The sequence below is a fragment of the Melanostigma gelatinosum genome (genome assembly GCF_949748355.1).
Source record: "Melanostigma gelatinosum genome assembly, chromosome: 15".
Classification (NCBI taxonomy): Eukaryota; Metazoa; Chordata; class Actinopteri; order Perciformes; family Zoarcidae; genus Melanostigma; species Melanostigma gelatinosum.
Genome location: NC_136648.1, coordinates 10,505,457 through 10,531,429, shown reverse-complemented (window position 1 = coordinate 10,531,429; position 25,973 = coordinate 10,505,457). Strand labels below are relative to the sequence as shown.

The following is a 25,973-nucleotide window of genomic DNA, read 5'->3' as shown; positions in this document are numbered from 1 at the left end:
AAGAGTGAGAGTGTGACATACAGTGGAGCAAAGACAAACCAAAAGTGTTCTTTTTCGTTTTTTTTCTTTACATTTGTAACAGCCCCCCCCCCCTCTCTCTCCCTGTACTGAACAAAGTTTTGACATCCTCACAAACTTGTTGCTGGCTACCAGCGACCGCTTTTTCTTTACATTGTTTTTTTTCCACACACACAGGAAAAAAGAGACACGTCAACATATTTGCTGCCGTTCTGTGCGCCGCGGCCACCCAGTGTGCCACCGGACTGCGATGATCGTGCCCAACGTGAGCGGCTGCGCAGGGGTCAACAGTGCTCTGTGTGCAGCAGCCCTGGAAGGGCACCTGAGGGGAGGCTCATACCGGGCCACCCTCACCCCGACAGGGAACCTGGTCGTGGCTGTGTGCCTGGGCTTCATCGGCACTTTGGGACTAATGAACAACTTGCTGGTGCTCGTGCTCTTCTGCCGCTACAAGATACTGCGGTCGCCCATCAACCTGCTCCTGATTAACATTTCCATCAGCGACCTGCTGGTGTGCGTACTGGGGACACCGTTCAGCTTCGCCGCCAGCACGCAGGGAAGGTGGCTCATAGGAGAAGGCGGATGCGTGTGGTACGGCTTTGCCAACTCCCTCTTTGGTGAGTAGAAATGCGGAACCTAGGAGGCGATGATCATACGTTTTGATTTTGTTACATTTGTAGATTATTGTATTGAAAAAAAAACATGTATTTCAGATGTGGTTGTGAGGGATGGTGCGTTGTATGGATGGATCCTTCCCGGAGCTTGTCAGAGTACATGATGTTAAGCTTCATTTCTGAAGTCAAAATTAAGGATTTAGAAAAATTTGGGGGAAAAAACATTTGAAAAAAGGTTTCGTTATCACGCCTGTTGCGATGTGCACGCTGCGTATTTATAGTCTCATTCAACTTTCAGAGAAACGCATGAAAATCATTACAAATCGAACAACAGATTCGGAAACATCAAACCTATTATTCAGTCAACTGATTAGGTTTTTATCTCTCTGCATACTTGAACAATGCCCTTTCTTCCCCTCAAGCTTTCTCTTTCTTGATTTTGGATGTGCTCGTCGTGCAGTCGGTCATTACAGAGATCGTTACGGTCTTGGTAAAGGCGCGGAGTCTCTTTTTATCTGTTTGCGAAAAAACGTACGAGGTTCAGTGGAGCGATGTTGCGGAACACATACTTACAGCGATCTCATGATAAATCATGGGATAAATCAAGTGATGAGTTGTAAAAAAAAATCAATCTTGTGTGGCTCTTCATGGTGTGGTACAGGTCATTATTTCTGGGGGTATTTAGGAAGCATCTTTTGTGCTTAGCGCTCCCTCTCAGTTAGTCATCTGTTCAAATATCAGAATAGGAGCTCTGGAAACCTGTCATGCAGGACTGCCAGTGTGCTTTGGCTGCTGCACCTATACTGCAAATAAAGCAATGTGCAGCCTGCTATTAAATGACCGCTTTGCGCTTGTTACCATAGTTGAGTGTCTGTGCCCGAGGCAAGGGAAGCCTCATCACTGTTCCTTTAGCTGCTTGTGCAGGTCTGTGGGGACACGGCCTCAGTCCACGAGCAGGCGATGGCAGGTGCATCAGCAGCATTTGTTGCAGAATAAAATGACCCGGGGAACATCTGTAATGAGTGAAACTGCCATGTAGTCCCATTATATTGGAGAGAAGGCAGATATTTCTGTGGGCATTATCTCCAAAACTAGGCAACTCACACCAAAACAATCTACCGTAGTTTGATAAATAGCACAGGTAAGGGGAAAAAAATATGTATTTTAGATTTTTGGTCGAATTGTCCTTTTTAGAGAAAGACATGCATATTCATATTTCCTGGTTTATGGGTATTTTCATGCAGGCACAGTGGCGCTGTATCGGTCTCAAATTGAGCAATCGATCAATCAATCCACACAGACGTTGCTGTGAGCAGTTTCATGTTCATAGGGACTATTTTCTTGAAAACAACTCAACCTCAAGTGACCGGAAGGTTTCTCAGTATCTGGATGCACTCAGATTGTATCCCCCGTCTCGTTAACCCTAGTGTTATGTCGAGAGTTAGCACCATCTGAAGATGAACACCGACATCCACAAGGAGGCAATTTATTAAAATCTGTCTGACAGGCCTTTGGCTTCTACCAGCTAAAACAGAGCAGGAGGAGAGAAAGAGTGAGCGTGTGTGAACAAGAGATCGAGACAGAGAGAGAGAAAGAGAGAAAGAGAGAAAGAGAGAGATGGCTCCAAGACATCATTAGAACCTCCATTGGTTATGGAGGAGTAATTCCTCAATGGCCTCATAAAAGCAGAGTCTAAGAAACAGTTAAGGGAGGGTCATGGAAAGGAAAAGTCACGTTGATTATTGAAATAACTAATGCTGGGTGCAGCTATGACAAAGTGAACGTGTCAGTCGTCACCAAATCTCTATAAAGCGTTTCTGAATGATCGATGTTCCTTCAAATTAGAGGGTACAACTGTCAACGACAAAAGACGTTGTTAGCTTGACCCTGTGTTCTTCATTCAAACCGTCTTTTCTTGGATGTACGATATCGGACGGGTTATACCGATCAGGACGCTTTCAAACAAACGACAGACAGAAACAGCGATGGGACATCACAGAGACAGCAGAGCAAAGATGTTCCTTTTTTCCAATTTCAGTCATTATCAGATCATCATATATTTCTTTTTAGACTTGGATTCAGCTGCATGCCTTTGATGCTGCCAGAGGCCTAGAAGATGGATGGAAGGTGACGTGTGATTTTAAACGGTATGAAGCTGTAAAGTTGTTCGGGTGTCTTTCCCTATATTACATTGCCTCCAATAAAGACTTGTCACTCATTCACTATGTAACAAGCAAAATAAGAGGGTGGACATGTAATGGGATTAGCTGATATCAAGTGAGTATCAAGTGATAATCAAGTTTTCAAATCAAAGCTGATAAATCATAATCAACGACAACATTTATGCAGAGCCTATGGCAAATGTTGACTCTTAGTACAGGTGCAATCGCTGGCGTCACGTTACCTCATAAACAATTACCCCAACGAGTACAACGCAGTGAAGTGCACAGATCTTACATTTGGAAAATAAAAACACTGGCATCAAAGCTATTCTTTGTATCACTGTATACGGTTGACGTATATTGGAGTTATTGACTGAAAGTATTACCTGCAGATGAAGTTTGCTTAGTTGTCATTGAACTGTAGACGGGGGAACATTCCATTATTCTGAGCACTTTTTAGGACTCGTTGGCTTTGATCTGCAGATGAAAACCATGTGATGTGGTCAAATGCTCCCGTGTGAGTGGGTCCAGTGGACCTTGATGAGACTTTGTTTTTTGTTTTCCTTGTGAGAAAAGTCTGTTTTACTCAGTGGTTAGGTCCATTTCACCAGTGGAAGTTAGCTAAGTGCAAATAGCAGATGCAGGGCAGTGTCTACGGATTCCTGCAGCTTAATATACTGACAAACCGATACAGAATGTTGAGTGAAACATTGATTGGTACGACACTGGAGGTGTCCTGTTTTCTGTGGCCATGGTTTAAATGTATTAACCTATCAGAACTAATCACAAATCCATAATAGAAATATGTCTGCTCTAAAACATACTGGAGTAAAGGCAGCTTTTATCAGATTGTGGCTCAAGCACTATTGCACAACACCCGTGTTTAATGATACCTTGCTGTAAACTATCACTAGGAGTTTAGCTTGACATCTGCCACCTGTTGTCAGAAGAGAGTTCTCCCGAGTGCAGACACAGAATAACTCGGATGCGATAGGGCAGCAATGAGTAGGGTTAAACGCGCCTTTTGTCAAATGATCTGAGAATTATGTTTGGGATGGTTGCTATGAGTCAGCCAGCTGAGATCAAACAGAAACACAAGAGGGTTGTTGTAAAACTGTGTCGACTTTGAAATATTGCAGTGACGGGGCTAATCAAAGCTAATAGAGAGCGAAGCAGTTTGTACAGAAAGAGCAACATGAGCTCAATATCTGGAGGCTCCAGACAAGGGCTGTGCCAAAGAGACTCAGTCAGGGGTACGTGCAGTGGGTTCAGCTTAATTTGTTTAAATCCTGTTTTACTGGCTATAACTCCACCCCCCCCCCCCCCCCCCCCCTCCTACATTTCCTCTCAAATCCTTACCTTTTCTCTTCCTCCATTGATCGTGCTGGGTAGCCATGGCATTGGCACCTTGAAAGGCCCGGATCGCCTACTTAAAAGAGCGTCAAGCTCAGCTTCGCTTCATTGCAGCTGAAAAATCAATGGGCATGAAGCACTGCCTCGTGGCTCATAATGGCTTCGAACCAAATCGCAAACAGGATAAAAGGCTGAGGGGGTCAACATGAACACTGAGTCATTGATCGCAGGTTCTTGCTGCCGTGCCTTTGACATACTGAGAAAGAAAAGGCAAAGAGAATGAAAGATAAGCTTCTCAAAATATTCTGTGTTGTGTTTCACCGCATTGCTTCTGTCATGCAGAGACACTACAGGTATTGCAGCTGTTTGTGATTTACAGCAGTGTGCATCTGCTGGAAAGCACCGGCGGCTGAAATACTTGATGATTTCACGACCACTTTTGCTTTAGTTTTATCATTTTATTAAATCACAACATGTCCTTTGGTTTAAGTTAAATTAAGCTCCTTTTAGCTGCGATTTTCTTTTCAGAAAGAGCTTCATATCACAGTTTGTCCTCGCCAGAATAGATAAACATTTAGACAGCTGGTGCATTTTCGTCTCTATTTGATGGCCCCATCAAATGTGAAGTACAGTAGTCAGGGCATAAAAAGGAAGAACACACCTGCACAGTGTTGTGTATTGAATTGAAGTCCTGTTTCTACATGCTGTGTGACTGAATCTACTGATGTAAAGGTTACCTCTGTATGTGTGTGTGCCCCGTCTACCCCGTAGGCATCGTCTCCCTGATCTCCCTGGCTGTCCTCTCCTATGAGCGCTACAGCACCATGGTGGCGCCTACAGAGGCGGACTCCTCCAACTACCATAAGATCTCCCTCGGGATCACTTTGTCCTGGGTCTACTCCCTCGTCTGGACCGTGCCGCCTCTCCTTGGCTGGAGCCACTACGGCCCAGAGGGCCCCGGGACCACCTGCTCTGTCGACTGGACGGCCAAGACGGAGAACAGCATATCTTACATCATCTGCCCGTTTGTCTTCTGCCTCATTGTGCCGTTCCTGGTGATCATGTTCTGCTACGGGAAGCTTCTGTGTGCCATCAGACAGGTGAGGAAATATGGGGGCGGGGAAGGACTCCACTAAACCTCCAGTACCTGCACAAGCAAGTCTAGTTCCTCCTTCAACATTGTTGTGTTAAAGGTCACCTGAGACAGGGTTTTTCAACACTAAAACCACAAAAACAGACACAAACAAATCTAGATATATTCCCATTTTTTATAGGCTTATTACAGATTGGCAGTTGGAAAAAACTAAATAGAGAAACAAGGAGAGTAAATATTGGCTGAAAATAAACAGCTTTGCCAAATCAACTGAATATGTTTTAATAAGTCAGTGTTGTGTTTAACTTTCACTTTTGTTGTTGAGCAAATGCATCTAAAAGCTCACAGCGCTCTGTCCACTCTGTTCTTTGGTAGTTAAACCTTTTTTTCCAAAAGCTGTGAACCAGTGAACCAAAACCTGCAGCTGCATTCAAACGGCTGTTTTATATCAAAGGCAATTACGGTTATGAACCATAAACTGTGGTTTTATCGCACTACAATTATCATCTGTGCCGTCACTACAAGTCTATAAATTCAGACTCTGGGAGCTACATTTTGATGGTTCGCATCACACATTACATTTGGTTCACACATTTATCTAAATGACTAGATTTAAATGAACTTGTCTCAAAGAGAGCATGCGCCAACTTTGTATAAAACAATGTGCTCACAAGCTCACAGTGACGGGGAAAATATTGCTTTGAAACAGTCATGATTCTGTCAAAACTTTTCTTTGATTCTGCCATCAATCAACTTTGGTCGGTTGTACACCTCTTCAGATAATTCATTCCACTCTGCATCCAGTTATGGAGAAACAAGCGGCATTCATGCAAATCTTGCATTTATTCATCTAATCGTTCATTCGTTCCCTTGTTAAGTAACCAATGTCAGAGCCATCTTTTAACAATGTGTTGCCGTGTGTTACTGGGTAACATTACAAAAAGAAATCATTTTTTGCACCAAAATATGGTGCTTTTTTCTGCATTTAGAATTTTACCACAGCTTAAAGTCACACATGCAAAAAATTTACATTCGCTTCCCAATTCACTTCCATGCTATGGGGGCGAAGGGGCGTTAAAACATTCACTTTTGGTAGCGAGGCACGCATCTTCGGCAGCCGGTGGGTGCTCACCTGCATTCACGGTTGTGTTACTCTGCCTTAATATGTCAAACCACAACGGTCAGAAAACTACAAAATGCCATCATAATACAAAAATCTATGCCACACTGTGTGCTTTGCTAATAGTAAGTGTAGGAAACTTCTAGGTAAGTCCTAGTATAGTTTCACCGTGATTCCTACAAATTATGAATTATTATAAACACAGGATTATCTCTGCAAGAACAGGTCCCAGAGCATTATTTATTTTTCCAGGATTACAACTCACTCAGACGGTGTGAGCATCACGTCTTCACCATTACACAATTAGTTGTGTTCCTCCTGTCTTTGGCCTTTTGTGCGGTTTTCTTTATAATTTTGCATCAGTTTGTTCTTCTTCTTTTGTCCCCTCTCACACTTTATCTATGTGCTGTTTCCTCATCAGAAAACACACAGTTCTTTGTATAGATTCAGACGAGGCGAGGGAAAGTAATCGTGTTTAGTTCTCTTTCTCGCTCTGTCATTGTCAGCCTTTTTTCAATTCCTTCCAAACTGTCTTATACGTCTGCTTCAGCTTTGTTGCCCCCTTTTTCGTCCTTTATCCCTTCTTTGTTCAGGAGTACACCTGCATCCCTTATCTTTGCTCATTTTAATGACTGGCCGTGCTCGTCGGAGTTGTTCTTCTCCCACTGACAATGCTGTGTAATCTACAGGCTATAGTTCTCCTGTCACATTATGTAAAAGAAGTTGAGCAACTTGCCCATAAAAAAGTTAAACTCCCAAATAATGTGAGCATGTGACAACCCAGAAATCCAGCTGCCATGCAAGGTAAGCAGTAATCAAACAGCACCATGAGTTACACGAGCTCGCCTCTGCTTGCTTGTGCATGCTTGAAAGAGTCAGTCAGTGTCTTGTCATCTCCTTTTATTTCTCTGTGATAGGAAATTGTGTTCTTTATCAGTGCAGAAGACAGCAGATGGCCTCGAGTATACAAGCATAAAACTCTGTGCCCCTTTGCTAGTCAATGTCTCAACAACGGTGACAGTTTAACGTGATATTGACTGATCACAGAAGTATTGGCTCCATGACAGTAAAGCGTTTTGCACAATGCTATTTCCTTCACATACACATCAAATGTATCAGCTGCACCGACCTTGCACTGGTCATGAGGTAATTTCATTGGTCACAAGCAGAGAAACACTCTCAGACCCTGTTGCCAGAATCTGTGGCTGACCTTACTTCACAACCTGATATTCTACACATGCATCGCATATTCGCTTCATTGTATCCTTTGGACACGTGCCATAATACAAACAAAACTCTCCAGATGAACACACATGTTAGGACACCATCATGTGCATGCAAACAAATATTTACAGTTCAAACAAGTATTTGTAGACCGAGCTAAAGCTAATGCTGTCTAACACCTGAAAAAACCTTCATGAAAGGTTTTATGTTACATTTGAGTTGAAACAGTTTTAGAGAATTGTTAATCAAACTTAATGATCAATTTGGAGGCTGCAGTCTGTGGCATTGTTGAATTGTACTTCAATATCCTAAGAAGTACTTCCAATATTGTGTCCACTCATTAGTGGACTAAATATTAGGGACACCTCTTAGTATAACACAGGGAGGGTTTATGGTCGGGCTCTTGTATAAGAGTGCATCAGTTTTAGCAAGGTGTACCTAAGAAACTGGCACAAGTGTATAAGCTCTCACACACTGGTTGTCTTTGTGCCTTTTCGACGGGGAGCGAGATCTGAGGCAAGTGACAGCATGAACCTCAGCATGTGTTACAAACCTGCTTGGCTACATGTGTATCTGGAGGGCACACTACTGTCCACACTGTTTCCGACATTTCACAAAGAGTGATGTCTTCCTGGCCGATTCTTTCATTTTAATTGTTTTAATGTCAAGAGGATTACGTTACCAAATCGCCACAGTGAAAGGCTCGTCAGTATAATACCAAAAGAAATCTGCTGCTCAAGTCCAAATGTGCCACTTCAACAGATTATTGTCTGTGTTTATTTATTTTTTCACATTAGGCCCCCTGATGTTCCTCACCACAAAAATGTGTGACAAAAACACACCACACACACACACACCAGAAACATGACAGCAACGAGAAGGAGATACAGCTGTGAAAACACTTCTTAGCAACCCTTGGGATGAAAATTGCCATCACGCTTGCGTGATACGAGCTCGGTGGGCGAGTGGCGAGATGCTAGAGGTCCCATCTCCACCCCTAATCGCCTCTCCAAAAACATTCAAAAATGCCATTTTTGTACAACAATGAGAAAGATGTTGACATCTGAAAGCAACGAGTTATTTGTGCATTTACAACAAGCTAAACAAAACGAGGTGGGAAGCCTTCGTTAGGAATGCTGTGTAAATCATGAAATGCTGCATTTGGTGGTGGGTTCCCAACTGAAACAAAAGCTGAATATCCAGTAGAGTTCATTCTTCTGCTACAGAGCAAAGAAAACAAACCACCAGTGAGTGTGAGATTCTTTGGAGATTGTTTGGGATGAACCTGGTCATTCGTACCCATGTGTCTCAGATTGACCTGCTCAGTGAAATGGGTGGACAATACGACCAAATTCTTCTATTACGGTACATGCAATGTTACATCCCGGTATACGGTATTTATTACAAAACAGTACTCGTTCTGTAAATACAACTAATACATTGTTTAAAAATAAACCCTTCCTCATCAAATTTGACCATTTGCCTCACATGAGACAGCAATTGAGCTGAAAACAAAATACTCGGAACCAGTGAAACTAACTTTCTTTGTAAACGGAAGCTTTAACATTCCTGAGAACAAGACGTTCAAGTGTCCTGGGTTAAGGTGTGAATAAATGCCAGCCTGACTTCAAAAAAATACCAAAACAGAGCAGCACATTTCAAGTACTTGGGGATCCCTGACATCTGCCAACCCCTCACTACCAATCCGTGGACATGATACGATCACACTCCTACATTTAACATCCAAGCTGTGGAACTCCATCAACTAGACCTTGCTGATACTTTAATTGATAACCTCATGTAGGTGCTTCGTCCAAATTATGGTCAAAAGTGCAGCCAACCTTCAAAATCCAGAAGAAACCCTGAGAAAATAATTGAATGTAGTGGGATGGCTGTATAATCTGGTTTGAACTGTACAATTGATAATGTGCCCGTCAGCAGCTGCAGTCCTGTTTATATGTTTAAAGCAGTTCATCGTTTATGTGGCAATAAAATCAGTGGAAGACCTGAGTCATCAACCATCGACTAATGTTGAATTTAATCTTGAAGCTCTGAATTGGGACACGGCTTAAGGCTGCCTTATGATAGTAAGCCTGAAAATGACTGACGTGATCTGATTCAATCAAAACATGACACTTCATTTTCTTGTGTTGTTTCAAAGCAGAGCCAAGGGCACTCGCTGTTTGTCTGTCTAAACACAGTCAGCTTCTTGTCTTTTTAAGATGATGTGTTCGGTCTCGTTAGGGAGCCGTCTTTGGCTTAACCTAAATTGTACCGACACTGGCATGCAGAGCAAGACCAACATTTGAATTTGTTCGACTCAAGTAATTCATTAAATATAGACAATAACAACCATTAGGTAATGGTTATCATCTGACAAAACTAATATCTGCCAATAGTTGGCTTGAAAATGTGTGTTTGTGAGTAAAGGGACTGCTCTGTATACGGGAGCCATTGTTTCTCTCTTTGCTCACATACTGGGCTCTCCGTCTGTCCTGACCCAATAAGCGACGGCCTAATTGGAGTATTTGGATGTGAGACCGCCTCTCATCTGGCACTGCCAGCCTCAGCCATCTGTCTGAGTGTAGCAGCATTTCTCTGTTGGCTGAGGCGCATGCATTTACAGTTATTGGTCCAGCAAAGCAGCGATAAACAGCGTTGCGTTCCTTGAAATTATAGCAGTCAACCACATTTTACAGGACGCAGGTTTATCGAGGACGGATGCCCGCCGTTATGAGAGTGTGTGCTTGTTCCCGTCTCCGCCCCGTCTGTGTTTCTCCTCGGGATATGAATCTAACACACCTCTTGAGGATTCTGTATTGGAAATGGGGCAGCGCCCAGAGATATATACAACTGCTTTGAGCTTTGCTCCTGCCCTATTTTCACACGTTCACTTGTTCCCCGGCCCTCCCTACTACATGTTGTATGCTTATAGAAATGATGACTTTTGCCGGAGAGATTCATACAGGATATGATGACGAATGTCACTGGTGTCTGACGAAAGCTGGCATATGTAAGGGCTGCTATGAACTAATTTTTGACAACTTGCTGACAGCCAGAGGATATATTTAATTTGGTTCTCTGTATTTGGTGAACTCTATAAGGACCTCTGGCATTGGATGAAAACACTGGTCTCCTGATTTCCCCCCCTCTTGAATCTTGAGTCCCTTTAGAGCTGCAGGAGGACGGATCTTCAGATGTTACCAAAAGCAATCCAACAGAAAAAAAGCCCTTTAGGTCTACAGTTCAACAAGTCCATTCCACATTGCCTCTGCACTGCTCCCCTGTCCCTTAGGAACTCGGAGTGTTGTTATTCCAAATGAAAATGAATGTCGCACTCGAGCTCAGCGTACCCTAAACGCACCAACCTTGCATTCAAGGCATCCGCTCTTGAATTCCCCCGGCAGCCCGACAGAGCCTCACCCTCAATTTGATAACCGATTCCCTCCCTTACAAGGTCTTCGTCTGTAGAAAGCAGCTGGTAATGCTTATTCCCCAGCGCTCGACAGATTCTACTTGACTCTCCCTCACTCAATAAAAAGTTACAATCATGCTCCTGGTCTGCGCGATCCTTGCAGACACCTCGATGTGGCGGCGAGGGGGGGGGGGAGAGATGGCGTAGGTGGAGGTAAGGAATGGTGGGGATATGGAAAGGTTGGGAGGAGGGGGACAGTGTGTGTTTGCAAAGCGACTCAGCGAAGCGTTGAGGATTCTTGCAGAGAGAGACCCTTTGATGGGCGACAGGCAGGCATAGTGTTCGGCAGGCCACAGGAGGCTGGCGGTGTACAGGACTAATGCGGCAGACACAAATTCTGTGATCAATCATGCTTAGCGGCCAACAACTGCGCTGGCAGAACACCCGGGTCGACTCAGGAGCTGGAATGCCGAGACAAAACAAGCCAGTCGAAAGTGCTGTGCCTGTCTTTTCCCTTCTGGGCGATGTGTGTTTGTACCGTGTGACTATTTGTCTGGGTTCCCAGATGTGAGTTAAAATGTAGAAATCCTCTCATTGAGTTGACTACTACACGTTTGTTTTTACATCTGGGTGTCTATTTTGATAAAAAAAAGTTCTTCCGACTGCATTTGCATGCAGAGGGAAAGTATACATCTGAGTGTATATCTGTATCGTATGCGTGTGTATCTGTGTGTTTGTGTGCAAGCCCCAAAGCACCGTCAGAAGAAGACTTTGAGTTGTGTACAGCCGATTGGCTTCAAGAACCATTTCCCCCCTCTCTCAACCACTTCAAGTAACTTCAGAGGGGAGATGTCACTCGTACGATCGCTGACATGTTTTAATATGACTCTCAGCATTAGTTGAACGTCTTGTCTCGGTGACTGCACTTCGGGGGGGGGGGGGGGGGAGATGATGGAAGGGTCAAAAGTGCGATCAGATTGGTGAGGATGTATCTTTCTGAGGCGTTCATGTTCTGGTGCCAGGATCCAACTTAGCTTTGATATTGTGTGAAGCTTCAGCTGTCACCAGCCCCGCCGACGGGAGAAAAATCATACAGAGGAACCTTCCAAATGGACACCAACAAGGTTTTACTTCTTAAACTTGTGAATATTCAACAATTACGGCGACGCCTGAATCAAAATGAGCCCCTTTTATTACATTTACAATCCCTGTAAGTCTTCTAAAGCACTGGCTTTCAGCCAAGGATGTTGGGGCCAGATGTTGGGGGTGTTTTGATAGCGACACATGAAATGCTCGTGTTTAATAAATGATCAGATGAAGAAGTCAGTTCCAAGGAATCCGTTTTTATGAGGGTTAGTGCGCTGTCGCATTAGAAGTTTGGAAGTTTCCACCTCATTAAATTCACTTTAAGAGAAAATTGCCCGCAACGGACCATATACCTCTTATTTTGTTCCTCTCCACATAACTTTAGTCACAAGGTAAGTTTTTGGCTTGCAGCTTTTCAAAGCTGACTTGAAAATGAGAAAAACTTTCAGCAAAAGATGAGAGATACGGAGTCAGAAATTACAGTAAATGCACTGAGAAAGTTACTTCTAATCTTTCTTTCTTGGCTGAGGAAGTGTAGTGTTGTCTCCCAGGAGTTTCACGAGTGTTGATGGTGCATTCTTGCAAAAAACTTATCCTGGACTCTTAACAAAAATGTGAAACATTGGTTCAATGCCAAAGTCTTACTATGACAGGGAAATCCCTGCGGTTTATTCTGGCATCATGTTGGCTAACTGTAAAAATAACAGCCGATATCAGCAAACATGATAAAGTTTATGTTCAAATATGGTACAATAAGTTGATAACGTGAAATGATTGAGGTCATGCCCATATACAGTGTATTGTAAGATAAGTCGATATAGTAATTGTTGTGACAGGCCTAGGTAGATACCAATTGCCTCAAATGATTTGGCTTGGCTCTGCGTTTTGTCAAAGAGCCTCTCAGGGTAGGTGCGCTGAAAGAAGACAGTCGGAGAAGGTTATTCGTTTCAGATTGCTGAGCTGAGTGCACTTACATGACAGCCTGGTATTTGAAGTTTGTGGGCTTACATGCCGATTACAACTTGGGGCAAACTCCCACAACAACTGGCCAAAATGAAAGTCAAAAGCAGGAGAGGGGGAACTTAAGAGTCTCTGCTGATTGCCATTGACTATAACAGGACTCTCCATCCACAGTAATCCGTTTTAAACCCGCCTGCATGCAGCTCTTCCCTATCGGCCTCCATTTCTCTCCTTTGCGATTTACAATCTCCCACCTATCTTTTCTCATTTCTCTCTGCGGCACCAGTCCCACTCCTTCCTCCTGTGCACTTTCACTTCTCAAACTATCTCCCCCTGAATGTTCTCGTCACCCCCATGTCTGGCTCATACTGACTGCTTTCTGTCGCATCGCCGCCACCACCAATCTCACATCGTAATGGTCAGTGTGTGGTGAAGGCAGCAGCTGGGGGGAGGCGCAGAAGGTACCAACTGCCTCCTGCTTCCCAGGGCTGATGTGATCTATAGCAGCCGGTCTGGCAACCGCCCACTACATCCATGTAATCCAGTTAGCCGGTCCGAAGACTCAAAATTAAGTGATTATGTGGATTAACTAAGAATACTTAGAGTGTGTGGGGGGGGGGGGGGGGGGGGGGCATCTGGTGTGATGGTGGTGTAAAATTGGAGACACTGGCAGTCGTTATTGATTGTGAAAAAGAAGAATGTATTGCAATATATCAATATATCATCTCGTGATGTACTTGCCAATACACAGCCCTACACAATCTGATTTGATAAAGTGAGAGAGAGAGAGGAAGAAACTGTCTGATAACAAAGCAGAAATAAATTAGATCAGAACCATTGTATGTGTTTGGAACATGCCGGAGGTGTCTTGTCCTCCACACTGGGGACGTCACTACGCCTGCTGGCCTGGTATCAAATATCCAACACAACTCCAAACTTCAGCTAAGAAAGTTGAAAAGATACCCTCTCAACCAAGGTTATTGGATTAGATCATCAGATTATTAACATGTCATCATCAATCATAATAGCATCATATAATGCAATTACAATCTCAAAATCCATCTTGGACAACAACTATTTCACTGGAAGAAAACTGCTGGTCCAGATTCCATTCAACCGCATGCAGCTATATCACCAATATTAAGCTGTTGAGACTATTTGATTACATTGCTATAACTTGAATTACCGCTTCGGGGTCGCATGCCTCCGCCAACTGGTCAAGTTGCTGTTTACATCAAAGTCTGTCCAATATGTCACCACTTTATCATGTAATCCTATAAAACATTTGTGTGAAATTAGTAAAATTATTCTGGAGTTATGACCAAACATGAGGGATTTACCATCGGATTTTGGATTATTGCAAAAAAAAGCAATGTGGAAATCACAAGTTTATTATACTTCCAAGTTTTGTTCAGCAAGATAATCTTCCCAAATGAACACCACTTCCATGATTCTTTAAGCCTAGATACAATCGGCAGAAGCAAAGAGTTAACGTTACAATATAAACTAACTACACCATGGTCGTATGACTTCATGTCACCGCCACTAAGCGTAGCGTAAGTATTTAGGCGTCATGACGTTTTGTAGTCTCATTTCGTCACTTGTTAGCAACCTGCCTTTTTTTTAAATTCACGAGTGGGATTTACTGACGTACTCCTGCACCACTCTTTTGGCACAGTTTTGCTTTTCATTGACAAATGTCGGTTTGCATAAAGTCAACCCGGCTTGAGCTCATTAACTGAACCGGCAAAGCCTGAAATGAACCCAACTCTATCGTGAACTATTCTCTTTAAAAACTAACAATACGGATAGGATGGATCTTAGGACTCTGCAGCACTGTCCCCCTCCACTAGACCTTTCCATCTCCACTGACAAGACTGCAACAACTCCTGCCTGAAGCCTGCAGGAGCCCTGACTTCATTCTAGACAAGGAACTGTCATACACAGCTCACAATGCAGCCACAACACAAGTATGGGGGTTCGCACTCCCAAAAAAAAAAACCCATCAAATCTGAGCTTTCCTCACCGGGGGCTATGCTCGACTCTTTGCTCAAACTTTAATCATCCCCTGCCTTGACCACTGCAGTCAGGCTGCTAAAGTATTCTCTTAAACTAAAACTCATCAATTATTCCCCCAATTCTTGCATGTCCTACTATTCCCTCCTTGAAAAGGGTTGTTAATAATGGAGCTGCGGCCTGAACCATGCAGCCCATCCAGCGCTCTAAATTCTGCCACAACGGGCTACATTCCTTCCCCTCCTTGAGACGTCCAAGTCATCACGTCTTTTGGCTCCGCTTCTGCTGTGAGTGGATTAACCTTCCGTCTCCATTCGGCAAAGGAAAATACATTTTTTTTGTTCGTCACTGACTACTCACTTCATTATTTGTCAGGCGCTTAACTGTGAACTGATTTTAAAATGCACTTAATGCACTTAAAATGTAAGTTCCTCTTCTGAGCATGACATGAACAGCTAAATGCCTCCAGTCAAGTGTAACTGTCAGATTTCTCAAGTGAGACAGCGCACAGTTTACCCGTCGACCTCGCTTCACACACCATTGTGCATCCTCTTCCATGTGACATGCTGTGATTAGAATAGATGGCTTTGCCGATACAGACAGCGAATTTCAACAGTAGATGTCAGTGTGACAGTTTTCTCCCTTTGAGACAACATGACAGACACATATTGGAAGCAGGTTCTTAATGTCAACTTCAGTGTCATCTGGAAAAGCAACAAGGAAGTGTAGCAGGAAACACACATTCATGCTTTTAGGCAGAACACGAAACACACTATCACTGTTGGTCACATGGCCTTAATACGGCAGTCTATACAGTAAACACAAGGCGTTAGCAGGTCTTTCCATTGTGACTTTTGTCATCAGTTGCGCCAGTTCGGAACTCAGCTGCGTCCGCATAGTGTTCACACTTGAAACTTCAATGCAACCTGTCTGATCGGATATAATTTGTGGTCATAGGAGCAGCTGTAAAACTGTGGACGAACGCATTTAATTTCCTTTAAATGAATCAAGGTAAAATTCCCCTGTTGAACTGAAGAAAAGCCGGCATTGCAGGACGAGGGATGAGAGGACCATAGAAGACCTCAATCAATTCAACAACAGACTGTTCTCTCTGCTGCTGTCAGGGAGAGACTTCTGCTGCCTGAAGGCCAAAACAGAGAGGATGAGGAGCTTCTACCCTGAGGCCAGTGAACCAGTGACTTTCTTCAATCACCTGACATACATAAAGAATATTTGATATGGACAGGTGGTTATATTGTTTTCAAACTCAAACTTATAGTTTCATTGCGTCACTGTTTCATTTTTCCGAAACGTACCGATATTGTTTTATCGTTTCTTTTTGAAAAGTATTTTTCTGTCTCGTATTCCAGTATATTCTTTTTTATTTTTACTTGCTTTATCACTCGGCACAAAAGCATTTCACTACACGTTGTTTAAAGACAAGCAACACGCAGACATGATCACAGTCAAATTTGTGATTCACAAAATAAATTGAATTGAAAATCTAAAAACAACAACATAGACGTAGTAGGACCAAATGTGAACAACAGACCCTGCTGTCAATGTAAGACCCACCCAACCATCCACCCCCGACCTCATCCCTAAAAGATATTGTGGTGCTACAACAACAACGTCGCTCTGCTGCCGCTATTTCTTATCAACAAGTAACGTCATTATTCACACCAGGAGGTCACAGCCCCGAAGCTACAAACAACTCTTCTATGGTGGACCAGTTATTCTCCTTTAATAATCTGTCAAAATACTTATTTTATGTTGGTTACGTTTAAACGGACGATTATTAACATCACTCACACACACACACACACACACACACACTGAAAATGAACTGGATGTGTGACAGGAACAAGACAAGCAAACTACAAATATGGACAGAGTATACGCACACACATGTTGAAAGCCAGTTCATGTACCTGCAGCAGTAACAAGCTTTATTCTATTTTGGTTCAAAACTCACTTTAACATTGCGGCACACTGCAGGTCAGATGATCGGTCTAAATAACCGACAGCCCGCCGGGGACTCAAGAGGAGACAATGCTCCGTCTGTCAGGGAGGAAAAATAGCTACGGGATATTTGATGAAGTCTGTGAAGTGCTGTGAAGATATTCGCTCTTGACAAACATTTCACGTGAAACAGCTCTCGACAAGTTCTTTCCCTCTCGTCTATCGACACTCTGTGTGCCTCAGTGCGGCATTGGACTGCTGCCCAGAATTTACAACTCGATTTCAAACTGTCATTGTGCAAAGTTAAAAAGAAGGAGTCTGCTGTTTTTCACTTCGCTGTCTGCTTAGTGAAACACATGTCATCAAAAACCTCCTGTTATTTTGATTGCTCATTACCAAGCTTGTCGTCTTGTCATCTTGACAAAAGGCCGCAACAGATTTGTGCCGTCACATGGACACAACACATGAATATGAATTATACGGCTTTAGGGAATGGCTGCTTCGCATATGAAACGGCTTCTCTGGTAGGGCAGGCAATTAGTAAGCTAGCTCCCGTCACCAGCTACCCAGCCTTTGATTGCAATCATTCAGCACTCACTCTCCATTTCCTCAATTTCTCTGTGATCTCTGCCACTTCACTGATTTAATCAGAGCCAAGATTGAAGCTATTAGCTGCCTATTCTCCAGAGCTGACAAAGTCTACAGGGTGGGAACAGAACCAAACTGGAACTTTCCAAAGCCAGAAAGACAACTGACAACGATGAATTCCAGAAACTATCAATTTATAAGCGTACCCAATAAATTAGGAGAGCTATATACAGAAGGCGTTGAACCGTCACGAAGCTCTTGGCAGGATATGTAGCAGGCTGTTGTTGGAATCTGAAGTTATGCTTTGTTTTTGCTGTTGTTCATACCGGCCTCAAACTATCCAACATAGGTGTTTCCACAGGACCTTGTTTATTGGACTTCTCTCTTTGCCGTAATTGTCTGGTCACAAAACCCCTCCCCAATAAGGGATTGTGCAACTGTAACTATGCACAGCAGGTCTGTCAAGCTTTGGATTTTTTTTGGAAGCATTGTGCATGAGGGCAAGAGAGATACCTTGTTTATAAAGAGTTTGTTTCCAAAGCCTGCAACATCAAAAGAAAAACAAACTATTTGAAACATAAATCTTATCACTACCATACATCCATCTTGCCCAAGAAAGCTAAGCCGTCAAACTGGGTTACGTTTGAACAAAAAACGTAAGATTTTTCTTTATCATATTTAACATTTTTTGTTGTCTCAGAGTTGTGGAAGCCTCCTCTTTAAAGTCTGTCAATCACTTTTTACATGCTTGATTAGCCCCAATAGAAAAGCATTTATTTGCTCTGTGTCATATTGTGATAGTGATGCAAAGAAACTGCCCGTCTGGTGAAAGCCGAGTGCTATATTAATGTGTTCATGCAAATGCTGCAATGTGAGTATTGCGGCATGTAATGTAAATGTAATGAGTGACAACACACAGGAGTCTACAGGAATGCACGAGTTTACATCATCGTCAGTATAATGTGCACTGAACAATGAACAATGCAATCAAAACGTTGAGTGATAGCTGCACTGTGCCCACCAGGTAGAGATACAGAAGGTTGTGGAGGATGAACGTTTGAAGTTGTAATAATCCAGAATTGTCCTTTAAATTATGAGGACACATTGTATGAAAGCAATGTGTGTTTGTCTATATTTGCACAACCTAAATCCAATTTAGCAGGATTAACAAAGCGTACTGTCATTTTCTTCTTCTACTGTTTGTCTCCTCCTCTTCTGTAGAAATAGACAAAGAAAAGGCAGCTCTCTGTTCCTCTCTATACACCTTTCAATCCCCCACTTCAACCTCTCTGGAATGCACTCTATTCTGTCACTCACTGCATTGTATTTCCTAGATTCCTCTCCTCCTTTTCTAGCTTCCATTTCCAAGAGGGAATAATCAGATGTCTTGTGGCAGCAAAAGTCAAACACCTATAGTGTCAGAGCACTTTGTGTCATTACTAGCTCACTAAAGTATGATTTCTTATCTTCGCCCTCTTTCCCTCGCTGTCTGCAGGTGAGCGGGATCAATCCATCCATGAGCAGGAAACGTGTGAACATAAACAGGTGAGTGGGGGGGGGGGGGGGGGGGGCTGCAGCAGGATGAGGTCATCTTGCCTACTGGAGGCCAGTTGTCTCGATTGTTTTCACTGTGGTTTGATATATTGGAAATGAGTCTTGTTTCATTGTTCACATCAGATGTTATTCCAGTGCCTTCTCGACACGGAATAATCTAAATGATGTACCCGTGTATGAATGATGAATAACAAGGTGTTTTTCCACATCTGAATCCAGCCATTTGATACCGATTTGAGGCAAAAGTGTATCAAGTGGCATCACAAGGTCCAACATCCAGTTATTTAATGACATCGACAATTCAATAAGACGACTCCACGTTGGACGAATCAAATGTATTCTGTAATCACCTAACTCAAGCCTTTCATGTGATTCTAACCAATTCCTAGTCACTGACTGTTTGTCAAACCAGAAGGGTTATTTGCAATGTCATGAAGGCACCCATCGCCTGAAGTGTTGACAATTAGTCTCACAATGCTCAATTAACCTTGACCCATGCCCATCCTGATGAATCACTGAAGGAGTTCTTTAATTTGGAGCTCCCATTTTGAGCTTGTTGTTATAAGTGGCCTGGGATCATTATAACTGCTCTATGTTACATTTAATCTCTTAGTTCATTTCACATGAGGTTTATCACTGCTATAGCATTATAACTGTTGAACATATTTATTTTTCAAGTTCTGCATTTCCCAAACATATGACTTGAATAATGTTAATATTTGAAAACTTGGCTTCAAATTAAGCATTTCAAGGGTAAAAAAAAATGGAAAATACGCTTATTGGAGCTTGTATGCAGATTTTGTGACCTGCAAACAGAGGAAGCCCAGCTGTTTGCAAAGCAAAGATGCTACTGGCTGGAGCTTTATATTTAGATATCTCGCTAACTCATCTCATCTAATTATCCGCCAGAAAGCAAAAAAGCTTATTTCCCAAAATGTCAAACTAAATAAGAAACAAACTAAGTTAAAAAAAATACATCTTTAGGTTTCATTTATTTAGTTTAACACTTAAAAACTCATCTAATCCGCTTCATCAGGACTGTGTGGGTGGTTTGATCGGATTTGATTGACAGTGACCAAACAATGTATTGATTGTTGTTGGGACGTAGAGAGAATTTCAGCATATTTTAATACAAACATTTTGGAAGAAATTTACCAACCCAAACTTTTCTGCTCCAACTTTTGCAGAATATGCTAAACCTTTTGGGTGATCAGCTTCTAAACTAGATGGCGCTGGCCCTGCTCAGGCTTGTTTGGACGGAGGGCCAGAGAGACAGGATGAAAGTTAAAAGGCAGTCAGGGTTGGGACGTGAACTCCAGCATCAGACATGTTTCATCAGTCATTCCTTGTGCTATGCCACTAGTGGCCAACATGTGGACAACGACATCTGATGTTAGATGCACATACATACAGACTGAAGTATTGATTAAGGACTGTGGGATACAAAGTCTTTGTATGCAAATAATTAATCACAGCAGACCTTTAAAGTAGTGCCACATTATTGTGCAACTCAGGCTTTGCTTGCGTTATTAAATTGAATCCGCAGAATAATGGAAACAAGCTTGTCTTTTGTTTGAATCATTGAGTTGGAACCTTTTTATTTGGAAATTTCAAGTTGAGGGAAGACGGAGCTTCAGAGTCCAGAACAATGGTGGCAATGGATCAGAGATTCTTTTCCTTGGAAATTTGATTGGACTATCTTTCCAGCAAAGGACTTTGGTGAATTCAAATCAGATTTAATGTGACACATTGCCGAACCACTAGAAGTACAAATCAATCAATCACGTTTAATTATACAGCACATGACATAAAACAGGCGTAGGCTTAATGTGAAAAATCTATTCTTAATGGATAACTCCAGTTATATTTACAGATGTCTTTATTTAATGGTGTTTTCTATCACACTGATTAACTGTATTTAAATAACTTGCTTCACTGTAGAGCTTTAAACATAGTTGCTACAGTTCACTGCTTTAGCAGCTACAACTATTTAGTCCTGAAAGTCATTTGTTCACAACTTGATTGATTAATGATCACAAAATTCAAAGTTTGATCACTCATTTATTACTTTAGTAAAATAGTTTACAAAGGCTGGATGACCAACTGGGCCCTAAACCCTTATTGGACGTGGGGGTTAAGATAAATATGAGAGGACACTGGTTGATTTAAAAAAAAATAAAAAATTACGTTCCATAAATTGCTTTTGCTTGTTTTCGTGTGAAGTGATGGATAATTTGACCTCTTCAGGCCTCTAAAATCATTCAAATGAAACAATCAATTGCGGGAAAAAAAATGACTCTTCGGTTTAATTGTTGAAAGTGAAGAACAAAGTGAAGATATAACCTTTGCCTCATTTAAAGGGGTCTCAAGCCAAAATGGAGCCACTGAAGGCTTCATGTTCACTGTGTGGCAATTAGTTTGTGACAATAGGATTAACTCAGTTTGTTTGGGAACTCCACAAAAGCCAGGGTATTGCAAGCCCATCGGCCAGAAGTCAGTCGAACACCCTAGCCATGTTACCATGTCTTGTTTGCCACGTGCTGACAATTGTTCTGCCGGGAACTCTGAAAACACGATATAAACTGCAACAATAATACTGGACAACTGTTTATTACCTCATTTTGAGGACCTGTTTCGTAGAGGGGCCTTCATTTTTTCAGTTTTTACTGTACATGGTCCACAAAAGAATGATCAGAATGTAGCGTCCTTGCAGGTTAATCCAGTTGCTTTGTTTACACACTTCCTCATTAACTTTGCTTGCTGCCTTTGTGTTATATTCAGGTTGTTTCTTTAGTCTTAAAGCCTGCATTAATCATTGAGACAACAATATCCACAATCATTTATGTATATTAAACCAAACAAATGCACAAGAGCAATTATTTCTGTAATGGCTTGCCAACCTCCATGAATATAGAACTGCTGTGTGCTTTGCGTCTGTGTTTTCCCAAGTATGTGATAACCGCAGCTGCAAACATGTCCATAGATCCTACTTGTTATTCCCACAGGGACGTTTCCCTGTCGACAGATTGTATTGCCAGAACATATGATATGCACGCAGCATCAGCATACTGCAGCAGTCGATACTTTTCAGCTCTACCTTATGCTGCAATATTGTAAGCAATGGCTGATCAAAAATGTGATTTTGGGTTTGACTGCTGGAGACGGTCCTGGATCTCTGGGTGTGTTTGGGTGAAGCGCTGCAATTTCAACAAAATCCATCCACATTATAGAGAAACTAGCAAAATAAGGGCCTAGTCGAAAATTTAGTTGAACTTTCTTCATGTCCAACTTATAAAAGAGTACAAAAGCAGATATTAACTTTTTGTTGTGTGTACCTGGTGTATTAAGTTGTTTAGCTGTCATACAACCTCAAAGAGTAACTCCTCAGTAAAGGAGGCCAAAGCTGTTTAAAGAACTTAAAACCATTAAAGAAAATGTAATATCAAATCCAAAGCAAAAGCAAGTGACTTTTGTCCTTGGATAAAAGATGACAACATTACTTTCACCGACTGAACGCCTTATTGTTTAAAACATTTAATGTCTATTTCTTAGATTCAGGAGTCATATTTTGGTCTGGAACTTAACTTGTCAAACTTTGTACTTTATTTTTCCACTTCCTCTCTCTAGCAAAAGTCTTTGTACAGAACCGTACATTCACACTTTAGATTTAAGGTGTTCTTTGCCGCCACGCTGTTCATCATGGTGAGAAAAGAAATAACACAGATAACGAGCGGATTGCCTTCCATTCCCACTGCGGCAGACTGATAGAACTTTTCTCCTCAATGTAATCTTTATCATCCCATTCGGTTATTTTAAGTGAAGCACAAAATGCTGTCTAAAGGTTTTAGAAAATATTCTCTGCAGACTCAGAATTCCATGTACTAGACAGAGAATTATATACAGTACAGAGTATTGGAAAGCAAATGTTACCACAGCTTCCAAAGCAAATCAAGTGTTCAAACTTTCTTCTTACCGTCAAAAGTTATTATATTGTGAAGTTGGAAATCAACACAAAACTACGCCCTGTTCCAGATGTTGCAACGTCAACTGGAGGTATACGAGAGCCTCCATTGCACTCCCATCTGTTCCATCTCACACTGCCTTCCGACTCAAGCCCGCGCCGCAGCTATCCGACCTCACAGGGACACCGTGACGGCATGAGAGAGCGAAAGCGGGAGAGGAGGACACCGAATGTCCTGTATGTCATTTTCAGTCTTCAATTCCTCCCAGCCCGTTACTATGGAAACTGTGAGTTGAGGCGAGTTGAAGACTAAAAATGCTGTACAGATACAAGTAGCAGCTGGCGCGTGTTTGTCCACGATGAACGGCGCTCACAGACAAGAGGCCTGAGGTGGATGTCAGGGACGTGCACAGAAACATGCAGGAATTATGGGTAAGTTTCCACTGAATCATCTTTTTATTTCATGTGAATACATTATGGGTTGTACTGTATGCTCGCCGAGTGTATAAATAGTGTACATGGGAGAGGACTTAAGCGTTGAAGGAATAGCTCAACAGTTTTTTTGAGATGAGTCTATTCACTGTTCTTTGAGAGGTAGATGAGAAATGTGATGTGCCTCTCACATCTGTCATCTAGCTTAGCTTAGCATAGAGTGGAAAAAGGGGGGGGGGGACAGCTAACTTTGCTTTGTCCAAAGGCAGCAAAATCCACCTACCAGCACCTTTAAGGCTCACTAATTCACAGCCCAGTTCTTTAATCAGTTCAAAAACTCTGCGTAGAAACTACAATCTGCAGTTTTAAAGGGGGTTATGTGCCAGCCTATGTCTTGGCCAGGCAAGTGACTTTACATAAATAATACATTTTCACAGACGACCAAGCAGAGTGATATTCGGAACTTTGAATTTAATTAGAAAACCCTCGATAGCAGCGTCCATGACACCTATAGCGGTCTCATTTGTTGTCACTATTACTCTGTTCCAGCACAAAGCTGACAACAGCTTGACAATAGCTTAAGTGGCACTGGCACTGATTGGCTAATCATTAGTCTCTCCCCCCCCCCTCCCCCCGCTGGACTTAATGGTCGATTTTCAACACAGCACGAGCCTAGCTGAGCTCCAACGTGATCTCTTGATGCACGCGCAATTTGTGTATCATTCCTGAATATAAATGACTTATTGTCAAGAGGATCATTCTCCTAAATAACATGTCAAACAAACTGACAGGTGGTATAACATCAACATCCCATTTCATCGCTGTGAATTGCCTCATCACAGCTGACAGTTTGACCGGCTCTGTGATCTTCTGAGTGATCTACTCCATCACCGCTGAAATAGTCTACGTCTTACGTGCATTCATACATCGACATTAACTTGTATTTAGTTTTCTTATTTGGAGTTATTTGAATAATTAATTATCTTGGAGGTCAATAAGGCATCGAAAAACACACATTGCTAGCAAATAAGAATTTATATTTTGTGTGTGCTTCTTTGTGACAGAAATAAATGACAGTTTAGCGTAGTCGATTTGTGTTTTCAAAACTGTTCTGCTAATCTCAGCAAAAGGCAAGAGCCAGCAATACTACCGATCTGATTCATACTGTAGTGAACTTGTTGGCAGTGAGGATGATATTTTCTGTTGCTATATTAACAGAGCAAAATCTTGTTTATTGATAAAGTTAGATTCGTGGCCTTCTCTCTATAATCTCTAGACGTCTAAATAATGCTTTTATCAGTTCACCATTTGTAAAAGTTACGTCATCAAAGCTCTTATAGCGAGCTATTGTCCAGCATCATCTATTCAAACCTATTAAACAAATGATAAATCATAAAGTTCTTAAACCTGTCTCTGCAGATGCAGATTGCATGAAAGAATGTGTTAACAAGGCATAGTGGAACTAACGTGAACATGTAATGGCTTTATTTCTGTCTCCCAAGATCGCAACACTCCCTATAAAATGTCTTTTTTATGATATGACAAATAGAACCATGTTTCAGGCCCAAATGGGCTGTTCATCAGGTACGCATGTATTAAAACCAAGACAAAGACAAAGGCCAATGTCAACTCACAATGATGTACTCAACAGTGTAGTGAGTACAACAGGCAGGCAGAAATCACAGTTACAGTTTTATTGCACTCAGCACCTTGATAATGGAAACTTTCTAAATTGAATTACTGTAGCTTATATGTAAATGCATGTTGTAGTTACTTAAGCACGGTGCCTCTGAAATAGTTGTTATAGGAATCCATAACGAACATCAAACAGAACCAGAGTTTTGGTTTCAGGGGAGCTGGTTATTTAATCATTTCAAAATCATCTCAATCCTCGGGCCACTTTATTAAACAGGAACGTGGATAGATTCACTTCCAGAAAAAAAAGTCATCTTTGAGACTGGGAGCTGATCTGTTGGGATTCACTTGCTCTTCTCCATCACAGAAATGAGAAGTTGCAGAAAATCTTAACCGTGATATTTGAAAGTTCCAGCAACCGTGTGTGTGGAAATGATTAATACACACAATATAAAAACACACTGCAGCCCTTTGCTGAATTTGGAATTTGCCAGGAAATCTGATGATTGTCATTCTGTTCACACGCTCCTGTCTTGACACTCATTATTTTTCCGGCTTCATACTCTGCAGGATTCTGCACAACACCGGGAAGTTTATTGAATCAAATGAAGTCACGTAAACGTTGAATGGAAGTAGTGGGTTCCACTGCACTGACAGGTTTTTGATAGCAGTGTCACAGAGAACTCTTTAAAAATGAAGTAAGATCTATTCATTTATGCAGATATGTAACCAATGATTGAACATGAAATATTGCCTCAAATATTACATGCACGGATTGTG

General features: G+C 42.0%; 1 protein-coding gene across 1 annotated transcript in view; it reads left to right on the top strand.

Annotated features, from left to right (window-relative positions):
• Positions 1-268: 268 nt before the first annotated feature.
• LOC306789006 (opsin-3-like) overlaps positions 269-25,973 on the top strand; it is a gene marked incomplete at its 5' end in the record, with an annotated part of 30,927 nt that continues 5,222 nt past the window's right edge. The window contains 3 exons of the mRNA XM_079284757.1: positions 269-635; positions 4,919-5,247; positions 19,107-19,156. Coding sequence (XP_079140883.1) covers positions 269-635; positions 4,919-5,247; positions 19,107-19,156 — 746 coding nt within the window. The remainder of the gene's footprint in view (positions 636-4,918; positions 5,248-19,106; positions 19,157-25,973) is intronic.